General features: G+C 34.3%; 3 protein-coding genes across 3 annotated transcripts; 2 read left to right on the top strand and 1 right to left on the bottom strand.

The window, feature by feature from the left end:
- Nucleotides 1–826: 826 nt before the first annotated feature.
- LOC142545439 (ferredoxin C 2, chloroplastic-like) lies at nucleotides 827–5,035 on the bottom strand. The gene is given in 8 exon segments (XM_075652624.1): nucleotides 827–1,057; nucleotides 1,187–1,231; nucleotides 1,722–1,790; nucleotides 2,827–2,915; nucleotides 4,136–4,199; nucleotides 4,286–4,504; nucleotides 4,506–4,630; nucleotides 4,948–5,035. Coding segments are annotated over 7 exon segments (552 nt in total). The 5' UTR covers nucleotides 4,527–4,630; nucleotides 4,948–5,035; the 3' UTR covers nucleotides 827–1,012.
- A 1,809-nt stretch (nucleotides 5,036–6,844) lies between these two features.
- Nucleotides 6,845–7,429, top strand: LOC142545112 (uncharacterized). Its single transcript, XM_075652081.1, has one exon. The coding sequence runs from the start codon at nucleotides 6,845–6,847 to the stop codon at nucleotides 7,427–7,429; it is 585 nt and encodes a 194-aa protein (XP_075508196.1).
- An 894-nt stretch (nucleotides 7,430–8,323) lies between these two features.
- On the top strand, nucleotides 8,324–12,279 carry LOC142545440 (cysteine-rich receptor-like protein kinase 15). Its single transcript, XM_075652626.1, has 7 exons — nucleotides 8,324–9,209; nucleotides 10,220–10,351; nucleotides 10,457–10,581; nucleotides 10,774–10,984; nucleotides 11,089–11,326; nucleotides 11,443–11,593; nucleotides 11,663–12,279. The coding sequence occupies exons 1-7, from the start codon at nucleotides 8,405–8,407 to the stop codon at nucleotides 12,002–12,004; spliced, it is 2,004 nt and encodes a 667-aa protein (XP_075508741.1). The 5' UTR covers nucleotides 8,324–8,404; the 3' UTR covers nucleotides 12,005–12,279.
- Nucleotides 12,280–12,809: the final 530 nt, after the last annotated feature.

Genomic DNA, 12,809 nt, shown 5'->3' on the forward strand with positions numbered 1-12,809 from the left:
AACTCATTTGTCATCAATATCGGTTACACTCTTGAGGTATACATACCATATATCCCTCTCTTTACTTGCAAGTCTACTTGTCGAAATCAATTTAAGAAACAAAAATACTATATACTCATAAATAGAATGAAATTTTCAAATAATTTAGTTTCTTCAAAAAGCCATCGACCACTTCCATGTGCATATTTCCAGCTCTGTGATACAGTACTGAGAGAGTCCAAACTCGGCTTTTTTACAAGACATGAAATTAACCCTTTTGAAAGAGCGTAGATTGGATGTGCTAACAATGCCTTAACTTTAATTGCAACAATGCGTGCATAATGTGAGGCATGGAGTAATGGAAGACTACGGAGAATTCAAGGAAAGTACGTGCGATTTACATGGGGAGAATTCAAGAAGGAGATCTTGATGCAAAAGAGAGTCGTGGGTAAAACTGCCCTCGACAGATATCTTATGATCTACCGATAGACTTAAAAAAACCCGACAGGTATGAAGAAATTAAGTTGAATAATAATGTCCAATAATTGAATGTTGACTGTAACGAAATAAAAGAACAAGTATTGAAACAGTTGAACACAAGAATTGTATGATTCGAACATATAGTTTGTTGTCATGTCAATTGTATAATTAACTTGAATCGTGCTGTATGCAAATTGCAAAAGTATTCACCGTGAACTGAATTTTTCGGGTTTTTTTCAGCTTTATATTTTTTCAGTTTCAGTAAAGATGGTTTTTCAAATCGATTTTGCGTTTTCGATTTATTGGGAACTTGCGCATCAGTGATGTTTGTTAAGAATTACTCCCTAAACAACTAGGAAGGTCCTAGAGGCATGACCCCGGAGCATCGTTGTATCGACCATCGAAGCAATGTCCATTTTGTTTGCCACCAAAAATTTGGAAGTATTTCGTACCGAGTAATATCGAGGATACAAAAACAAATAAAATAAAAAGCATATGGTAAAAAACTACCTATTACATGATGCCAAATTGGTCATTGTGGGCAGAGATAGGCTTACTCATCTCCCATTGCCAATTCTAACGCATAATCATCTCTTTCCTGCATTGAGTTAAAGAGAAATCACAATATTATGATCCTGTTCATTGGATATAACCATTTTTACCCTTTCTAGTTTCGATCTTCATTTTAAGGCTATTAACCTAAAGCGGTCTGAGAAATAAGACTTACAATAGGCCCTCTTGCAAAATATCGTCCAAATTGAAGCCAATACACCTGTAAACGCAATAAAGTTTTATGATCTGCGTGCTCCATTGAAGATAATAAACAAATGTGTCAAAAGAAACTTTAGCTGCAACCATGAACATAACATAAATTCAAGACCGATCCAAGTATTTTTGCTCAATGCGATGCAAGCATATTTATAGCAAAATGCACTTCTTGAAGGTCTTGCTCAATGCGATGCAAGCATATTTATAGCAAGATGCACTTCTTGAAGGAAAGACGTGACAGCGATCAGTGAATTATATTTAGGCCCCCACCAACTTAGAGAGAACTGTGAACGACTTCCTAATGTTCAAAAAATTACAATGAAACTCTTGCGTTCTTTCAATATAACCTACATGCACCAATTTATCACAACCATAAAGGCTGGGTGCAAATGTAAGCTCGTGAAGTTAAATACAGTACGGGATCGTCTTTTTAAACAAGAAAGAGTGATTTTGCATTTCATCTTAACTGTTGAAGGTGTCAAAGTAATAACTACCTCATCCTCATCTTGTGTTTCGACCTCCAGGTCGGATGATGGGAAGCCCACACAAAGAAGTGCGTACCCCTACACACCAGGAAAAAAATGAACATAAATGCATTGGCCCAAAAAGTCCAAATACGGTATAAATTAGGAATCTCCAGCAAACAAATTTAATCTAAAACTAATTGACTACTATCATACCAACAATTCGTATGACTAGCTCAATGACCACATTAATGGGCAAAACAAATTTTGTAATATTCCCAAAAATCTAGCTAATTTATCCACAATGTCAGAAGTCTAACATTGCAAAATTAAAAAATTTTGTACCAACAGTTTGTATGATTAGCATAAATATATATAAGCAGTAAAAACCAACAATTGTTGCATGTAGCAGTACTAAACCCGAGTTTTCAGCGATTGCCCATGATGCACGTCAATGTATTGGGTTATGAGAAGGTGAATCTAAAGTCACAGTCCTGATTACACAATAGTGTAACAAAACACATAATTTTCAACAGAGTTTCGTAAAGTAAGAAATACGATCGCCAAAATGAGAGCCTCGACTTGCAGGAAAGAGTTATCCTAATTTCTATTGCCAGGCCCGATGTTAAGTACTTGGATTATATCCCATCAGTTCACAGGGATGTGATACTTCCTCCGCAAATACATGGTAGAAGGTACAAGTAAATTACTTATTGGTTTGAAAGCCCTTAGCCTCTCTCTTGAAAGCTTGGTTCAAAAAGATTGACGGAAAAACTGGTGCGCCATAGAGGGGGAGGAAAAGAAGTAAAAAGAGACATAAAAGTGATCACCAGAGCCCCAGAAGAAGGATTTCCGAAGATAATTAATTAATTACCACACATCATTGGTTAATCTACTAGGTCATACTCTATCATTCAATTATCCAATGCCTCCAACTAAACACTGAAGGTCGTGGATTTTTTATTAGCCCACAATGGACTCTTCATCATCAATCCCAATGCATGAGCAAAAAATTATGCACATACGTCTTCTTTCATGATTTGTGAATAGGTTAAATTGGTTAAATTAACGGTATATATGGAATTAAAACAAATACAAGACACTTCAACGTTAGTCCATCAAGTAGATAGCACACCTTATCTTTCAATTCAGCAGATATTCCCAATGCTTCAGGCTGTCTGAGTTGCCCAGACTTCACACGAACAGCACAGCTGGTACAACAACCTAAGAGAGAGAGAATTAAAAAGTGAAAATGTACTGCTCCAAAATTCAGGCCCAAATGCAGATCAAAGAGTCATCAGCCACTGAGCCACCAATACAGAAGTTAAGCTCAAATCATATTTCAGTTAGGTTTAATTGCACATTTTAACGCAGGTATCTTATCTGGTCAATCATAAAATTGATTGAAAACATATACCAGATTCCATCACTGCATTTTAACAATAGATACAAATTCCAAATTCAGGTTCACTTGTAGACGGACTGAGGTGATTAATTCATGAGGTCCTATCTGTAAATCAACACATTCCTATAGTGATGAATCCACTCAAGCCAAGAGTAAAATTGTCGATTCCTATGCAGCGATGGTGAGGCAATTTCAATTTCAAACCTACAAGTCGAGGAGGATGGGAATGACATTGGAGTAAGCAATCTGACCTACTAGTTACAGCGCAGGTATGAAATGTATCTTGAATTCACGCTGATGAACAGATTAAGATAGCCAACACAAACCATCCTCCACGACCAACACGACAAAATACAACAAGGCCGTGGCTATCATCATCTTTTGAGCTGAAAAAGGCATATAAGTCTTATTCTTGTTTTGGTATATAACTATCGACTGTTGATCTTGAAGTCGGTATCAACTAAAATAATGAGAATTATACTTTATTTGCGGAAAATCTATAAAACATTTTAAGTTTTGTGGTCAAATGGACTTTTTCAAAAGTAAATTTTGCCTATTCATTCACTTATGCAGAAGATATACACACACAGATTTTGTGCGGTGAATGAAACCTCTTGCTAGCATCTAAGCCATTCCTAACAACTTGTATGCATTAGAAAGTTTTCCACAAACACGTACATTTCAATATTTTCTACAAGAAGACAATATAAAGACAAACAATTGCTAGACTTAGTAGCTGATTTCAAACTTTGTAAACACTTTTATACAACAGACCACATAAAAACATACTAGTACACAGAAAGTTCGCATCATTGCGCCCATCATACGAAAGGGAGATAAAAACATAATTTCTAACTGCCTATAATTCAGTTCGATTAAATAACAAATAATAATAGAAGTAGAAATAATAATAATAATAATAATAATAGGCTCTACATATATCATGTTCACTTGAATCCCCTTTCTTTCCCCTAAAATGAACACAATCTACACAAGTGATCGGAATGCGTAAGATTTAGCAAATATAGTCGAATAGTACCATGTCTGCAAGCAAAGGGTAGACTTATACTCTGAGACTCTGCCGTGTGTAGTATATATTGGTCCTACACTTCAATACATGTGAGTTACAGTTACAAACAAGAAAAGTCTTAATGTCACATAGAACATATAGCATTTGTCAGTTAACTACCTCGGGCACCCAAAACTCATGGACAACTCCCCGTTGGCGATCGTGTACAGTGACTTTATGGGTCGGAACAGTGGGAAATTGAGCGCTACCATTCACCGCAACCGAACTTTGAAGCTGCGATACTATTTTTCGCCGCGAATTAAAGGGCATGGCTATGAACTTTTGGTTTGACGATGGCCCAAGGCGCGGTGGCCTTCTGTTAACTGAAAGGCAGGCGGTAACACGGAGTTTTAAGGTCCATGAGTTCTTCGGTGTGCCCTCTCTCCTATCACCGCCTATTAGAATCGATTGTCCTGAATTTATGCTACGTTGTTCTGAAGGAGACCAAATCCATTAGTATCTGATCTAAATACACAGCAAAAAAAAAAACAAAAAAACAAAAAAACAAAAAAACCAAATCAAAGAAACTAAGCAGAAGCATAACAGAAACCGTGAATTTCACTCAGCACGCTCCCAATTTTGACACAAGTTACTATGAAAGAACAAAATAATAAGCTGCGAGACAAGATATGTTGAGCAAAAACGAATAGGATTCGTGGAACAAAACCCAAATTAATGAGAATAATGACTACAAGCGCAAAGATTAATGCAAATGACAGGTGAAATCCACTGCAAAATTCAATTTAGAGCACAGTTAAAGAGAAGTGTGCGCAAGAACGTACAGGTTGTGGAGGATGAAAGAGAGGCTAGAAAAGATGAGGTAGCAGCAACAATAACAACGGATCAAACGTATTGCGGAAATGCGAAGAGAAAGCCCGATATACATATATATATTTTTTTTGACAGAACGGATATACATATTTTTATTATACATGAAAATATAGTATATTAGATAACAATTTCATAGATTTTAATTCGTATATTAATCTTATATTTATAATAAAAAATAATATTTTTAACACAAAAAATAATATTTCTTCGTTAATAACTTAAATAGAATATATGTATCACAGAAATTGATCATTAAATCATCTCACATGAGTTTTTGTGTAAAAATATATAGATAAAAAACAAAATATTTTGTGATAATTGAAAATAATAAAATTAAAAGTAAGGATGTTTTGGCGCAACAGAAAATGAGATTTAAAAAACTAAAGATATTGATACACTTTAAAATTTCATAAAGAAATAATTCGAGGTTTTTTTTTCAAGAAATAACATTGGCTTGTGTGGTAAAAGAATTATCAGGCAATGAGTTAAATTTAAATTCAAAAAGTTTATTTGATTATTTATGATATATGTTCTAAGTTTTCATTTAATAGTAACATTTTGAGATGATTATATCCGTTGGAAAGACTATTGATATCGATAGTTGTTCTATTTATCATATAAAATATTATGATTTTGAATTTAATAAAATATAAAATAATTGATTAAAATTTAATGTTTAAATTAATCAATGGTATTAATATAGTAGGAAATATTTTTCAAGTATTATTATTGGACTAGTTGATTTAGAAGATATTCTCAAACCAAACCAAAAGTTTTTTTCAGGAAAAAAATAAATTATATTTCTTAAATTTTTGGATATGGAATTTTTTTAAGTGGGTTTTTTGGTAACTGAAATAAAAAAATTTATTGCTTCAAAGTTTTTTCTCTTGAATTGTTAACGTTGCGTACATCTAGATCACAATCAAAACGTTTCAAAATACTCGTAAATAATCTGCTCATTCTTTTCTTTTATCGTAGTGTTTGTATGTTTAACTTGATAAAATGAATTCATTGAAACACTGTTAGAAATGTGATACGGCCGGTAAATTTAGAGAGACAAAAAACTAAATTATTGGAACAAGTTTATCAAATGACATTAAAAAATAGAGCTACAATGTTGTATAATTATATTGGGTCGTGAGGACTTTACATAGAGAATTTAGGGTGATGATTAATAGAGCAGATGTGTGAAGCTTGATATGTATGCTAGCTGGAGTTGTGACACCAGCGTCAGTACCTCTCAGCTTGAAAAGTTATGCCCGAACTAGAGACTAGCTGCACCCTGGCATGAATTATTATATGGGATACTGGATACAAATTCCAAGGATTGTCGGGGCAGAATTCACGTTATTTCAAATAATAGTGCTGCTGAAGGATCTTTGCTGGAGATGCATCTATGTGATATCTTCACGAGATTTCCAAACATTTGAATATCAATACGGAGATTCCACCAAATCACTGAAATGTCATAGTAACAATTGCAAAATCGTCTTTCTGTATTTTTATGTATTTGTTTTGCTCCATTTTATATTATTATATTTCAAATTATTAAATTAATTAATTTTAATGTTAAATAATTTTTACAATTGGTTACTTTATTTTAATTGTTTTATTATTTTCATGAATTAATTATAAGTCTATTGTTTATAATAATCATGAAATGGAAATAATAAACAAGATAATGATCACAAAAATTAATAACATAATTTATTAGAAACACTTATTGTCTATTTAATTTATTTAATTTGATAAACATGCGCTTTTTTTAGATTATAAACAGACAATATTAAACGATATCACAAACAATTAAAAGACTGTCACCAACTACGACATTAATGTGTTGTGGATATGGCATGCATACTTTGGTTTGCCAGGTTCAAACAAGACATTAATGTGTTGTCAAAATCTCATCTCTTTGTTAATTTGGCCAATGGGGTAGTTCTGCCCGCTATCTATGTCATACAAGGAAAAGAATACACCATGGGATACTACCTAGCCGATGGTATATATCCAAGGTATGCCACTCTAGTGCAAACAATTCACAATCCACAAGGTCCAAAGAAGAAATACTTTGCAGCACGACAAGAAAGTTGTAGAAAAGATGTTGAGCGAGCATTTGGTGTATTACAATCAAAGTGGGTGATAATCACTGGACCTGCACGAGTTTGGAGCAAACGAGTGCTACATGATATCATGACAACATGCATTATAATGCATAATATGATTATTAAAGATGAAAGAGATGAGAATGTGTCAGTCACAGATTATCGCGAATCACCCATCGTATATGTTAAAATGGCACGTGATGAGCATGTCCGATTTCAAGATTTTATTGCACGCCATCGTCAAATAAAAGATGAGTCGGCTCACTATGCACTTCGAGATGCTCTTATTGATCATTTGTGGGAGGAGTACAATACTTCGGAATATTAGTATTTTTAATGGTCAATTTATGAGTTGTTCTTTAAACCATATGTGTCGTTGATGTTTGTCGTGATTTATATTTTATGTTTATATTATGAATGTTGTATCTTGTCGTTTATGTTTGTCGTGTCAAAAAATATATTATTTTAAATAAATTGAGTTTAATTATTATGTTTATCGAATTAATTAAGTTCGGTTATATAATGCATTATGTAATTATAAAATTATATGTGTTTGTTTTTGAAAATGAAAAAAAAATGAGTATTTTGTAATAATTTTAGAGGATATGGGTTGGAGAATGTTTTTAAATATAGATATCACATATCTCTATTTTGGAGGATAGAGGATGAAAAATAGAGGATATGTGTTGGAGATGAAGATGAAATGTTGAAACAGTATTAGAAATGTGAGACCTGTAAATTTAGATAGAAAAAAGAAAGGTAAATTATGAGAAGAAAGTATTCACCAGTATATTAAAAATTATAATTGGTAGTTATGACATGGATGATTTTTTATCCTAATAATTATTGATATTGGGATATTCATAAGAAACATGATATTTCTCTCGACTCGATTTTTTTATCCTAATAATTCATTCGTCCACACAAGTGTTCCAAAAAGAAATGGCGCTATAAAAAAACCAATCATTTTTAAATTCTTAAGAAAGATGGAAGCTTTGACCATCCTATCTATTTATTCAAATTTTCAATTTTCAACCCGAGGATTCTTCTACCCACTTAACATCTCACCACTTTTTGGCTCCTTTCTTTTTCGTCAATTGTTTCGTGTAAGCTGTAACCAATCAAAAGATATCACGTATAAATAAATTGTATATATAATGCTCCAAGTCGAAAATTAAATGTTTGCGTATCCATGTTTTCTTCGAATTATTTACCAAGCCTCAAAGAAACTCAACTATTCAATATAGAGACATTAATATCGAAAAAATCTTGAGTGCTTTCTATAGTTTCATGCACTAAAACAATGGATTCCCAAAGATCATGTCTAGTTTTAAATTTCATCGTCTTCATCATCACAAACATCCTTGGATTCGTCAGCTCCCAGAACTATTTCTGCTATCAGGGAAATAATTATACGAGGAACAGTGCATATGAATCTAATCTTAACACTCTTCTATCCTCCCTCTCCCCGAATGTCGATGGCTTCGGATTCTACAACACGTCCGGTGGACAAAACCCAGATCAAGTAAACGCCATTGTTCTATGTAGAGCAGATGTGCAGCTGGATGTATGCCGGAGCTGTGTCACTAACGTCACCTCCGAGATTGTGCGGTTTTGCCCGAACCAGAAACGAGCTGCATTCTGGCATGAATTATGCATGGTGAGATACTCGCACACGCCCATATATGGGATACTGGATACAAGTCCAAGGATTATCGGGCGGAATCAACGTAATTTCTCGGACCCGGAGAGATATAGTGCAGATCTGAGACAGCTACTGGATCAACTGAGAAAAACCACGGTTTCTGGAGGATCTTTGCTGAAGGTTGCTGGAGATAGTAGGACTGCGCCGGATTTTCAGGTGGTATACGGGCTGATGCAGTGTACGCCGGATTTATCCGCGGAGAATTGCGATGGTTGCTTGGTTGAGGCCGGTAAAAATATCAACGGATTCCCAGCAGGGTCGAGTGGGGTGAGACTTTTGCTGCCTAGTTGCAATATTCGGTACGAGCTTTCTAGCTTCTACGATGGAACTACGCTTCAGGAACGGGTCAGGGCGGCTGCTGCAGCCACCCCACCACCGTCATCGCCTACGTCGCCGGCAGCAGGTGAACATACGTTTCAAGACATAGTTTCATATTATTATAATATAATAATAAAAAAAGGCATGGTTAACAATTATCAAAAATATGGAAGACAAATTTGTTGTTTTGACACGAGCTGTTTTTTTTTTTTAATTTATTATTTCATAATTTAAAGTTACATCTCGTTATTTTTATAATTTTATTTTATCATTTCAAATTTTAATATAACTTTCTTATTTTTTACAATCATGATATCTTTGAGTATAAATTAAATTAATTATATAAAAAAAATTATACAATACCAAGTGATGAGTAGGTCTTTTGACAAATTTTTATCTGTGAGATGGGTCAACCCTATCGATATTCACAATAAAAAGTAATACTCTTAACATAAAAAGTAATACTTTGTCATGAATGATCCAAATAAGATATATGTCTCACAAACTACGACTCGTGAGACCGTATCATACAAGTTTTTGTCCCAAGTGATTTTATGTTTTGAACAAAAATAATTAACAAAAACTTACCAATCACAAAACTTTTTGATGCAGTACATCTCTATCTAATTCGTCGCTAATCCTGGTTAAATAATTATATAGGAGCGGATTCAATTTCTGAATTTGACTCGTTCCATTTTCTGCGGACAAATAAGCCGTTATGACGAAAAGAATGCCTTTTTTAAGGAGCAATCACTATGTCCCCTAAATCTTGATGTAATTTGTTTATTTTTCTATGTTGTCCTATTTTTTATATGAAACTATAATGCTTATCTGCAAATGTCTGAAAAATAATAAGAAATAGAGATTTCTCATTACAAAATTGTCAATAGATAAGAATCAATGTATAAGACCCTTCAAAAATATTATCTCAGTTAATGATGTTACTATATGATGTGATAATTTTAGTCTTAGTCATGGAACAGTTAGTAAAAGATGGATCGTCAAATAAAAAATTTGGTGGCCTACAATGGTTTCATATCATTTGAAATCCTACCTTTGATACGAACGAATGCGAGTGATTTTCATGTCTTGCAGGAAGGAGTAAGAATACAGCCCGAACAGTCATCGCCATTGTTGTTCCGATTGTCGCGATTTTAATCCTAGTTGCAGGCATTTACGTCTTCCTAAGGCGGCATAGAAAGCATAAGCGAAAGGAAAAGTTGGAGAGTAAGTGTGATTATTCAGCTAGCTACATAATAAAAGAAAAAGGAAAAACAGAACTCATTCATAAAAGATTCAAGTTTATTGATGGTAATTCACTTTCATTTTCAGAAGGTGTTGATGATATGAGTATTGCTGAATCCATCCAATTTGACTTCAATGAAATTCGAGCTGCGACAGATGATTTCTCTGATGCTAACAAGCTTGGGCAAGGTGGATTTGGCGGCGTGTACAAGGTAATATATAGAACATTTGTTTTTGTAAGTTAGTTCAGCATTAGGTCGATAAACATTACCTGCTGCACTTTGAGTTTTAGAAAAAGCTATTGATGATTCCGTGACGTCTTTGCAAACAGTTTACTGAAGTGGTGGAATATATATACCTTGAACACAAAGATTATTTGGTTTGAAGTTGTTCTTGTTTAACAGGGAGTACTTCAAAACGGCCAAGAAATCGCAGTCAAAAGGTTGTCGAGAGACTTCGGGCAAGGTGATAATGAATTCAAGAATGAGGTGGTGTTACTGGCCAGGCTTCAACACAGAAATCTTGTTAGGCTCTTAGGCTTCTCAATGGAAGGGACAGAGAGGCTTCTTATATATGAATGCGTGCAGAATTTGAGCCTAGACCATTTCCTATTTAGTAAGTTTTGGATTCAATTATAAAACTATGCTCGGTCATGCTCTGCTAGTAGTTTCTATCACGCGCTTGTTAACCTATACCGAACGGGTTGTGTGTGCATCCAGATTCAGCCAGACGTTCACAATTGGATTGGGAGAGACGCTACAAAATCATCGTGGGTATTGCCAGGGGACTTCTTTATCTTCACGAAGACTCTAGACTACGGATTATTCATCGTGATCTTAAAGCAAGTAACATCTTGTTAGATGGAGAGATGATTGCTAAGATTGCAGATTTTGGCATGGCGCGGTTATTTGAGAAAGATGAAACTCAAGGAAACACGAGCAGGATCGTTGGAACTTAGTAAGTCTTTTACAATCACAACCACCTTCTCTAAGGATGTAGCATTGATTTTTTATTTTTTTCCAAAAAGGAATAGATGTTCGATACTAACTACATACCTTGGCTATTTCATTCAGTGGATATATGGCACCGGAATATGCCATGCATGGCCAATTCTCTATTAAATCAGATGTGTTCAGCTTCGGAGTGTTGGTCTTGGAAATTCTGACCGGACAGAAGAATAACGCTTTTAGGAATGGGGAGAACCTAGAAGACCTGCTAAGTTCTGTAAGTAAAAACCAGAAACCTAGAAGCACTTTAAAATATTCGGGTTAACAATGTTTCTGATTGATTCAGGCTTGGAGGCATTGGCGTGAGGGAACAGCTATGGATATGATAGATCCTATGTTGAAAGATGGTTCAAATCCGATGCGTGAGATATTGAGATGCTTTCATATCAGTGTGCTTTGTGTTCAAGAAAATGCTGGGAATAGACCAACAATGGCTAATGTTGCTCTCATGCTCAGCAGTTTCTCACTGTCTCTGCCGTTACCTTCGGAGCCTGCATCCTTCGTCTCTGTTAGTTTGGGTGCAGATCAAGTTAATTCGATGGAATTTTCGGAGTCCAGTGGCACGCTACCAGAGGATAAATCAGCTTCAAGAAATGTTTCCTCGATTAGTGGAGTATATCCCAGGTGAGATTCACCCGGTGCAGAACATTAGATATTAATTCATGGATCCATTACTTCATTCTAACTTCATCAAAGCTAGCTGCGCGCAGTTTGAAGATAAAACATGAGACTAGTTAATATTTTCGTTTTGAGCTTGAAATAGACTGAGAACAATTACGGGTTTGTGCTATTACAATAGTTTATTGTTACAATATTCCACTGATTTCATATGTATATATGTATATCTTAGAGATGCATGCGCGGGAAGCAATTACAGTTATAATTACGAATTTATATATTGAAGTTACAGATATTTTTTCCAATTGTATACACGCAAATGTATTCAAAATTATATGACTTCTTCGATTCTTCATCTGAATATGTAATACGGTTGAATCATACGGTTAAATCAGTAAATTAATATATATTTAATTTAGATTTTTTAATTAAATAGAAAAATGCACGTGCGTTGCACGTAAAAACCTAAACTATTGAAAATATATGTACGAAATTTTGATAATATTTAAATGAATTAAAACATGGCTAATAACATTTATCAACTGAAACAAACTAAGCCATAAAAAATAAAAAATCATTACCATAGACCGTATATGAATAAGAGAAATTATCTTATCCACTCGAAACACTTTCTAATATGTTTCTTGGTTGATTTTGAGAACTCAACAACTCTTTGTCGTAGTTTGTTATAATATGCATATAACTATTTTGGTATGCTCAGCAAGTATCTGATCGTCTTTAACATATATTATGTTATTTACCATCCTTATCCGGGATCTGACATGCTCATAGTTTGCTTCTTTATCACGACATTT

Source organism: Primulina tabacum, chromosome 5 (assembly GCF_025594145.1).
Source record: "Primulina tabacum isolate GXHZ01 chromosome 5, ASM2559414v2, whole genome shotgun sequence".
Taxonomy (NCBI): domain Eukaryota; kingdom Viridiplantae; phylum Streptophyta; class Magnoliopsida; order Lamiales; family Gesneriaceae; genus Primulina; species Primulina tabacum.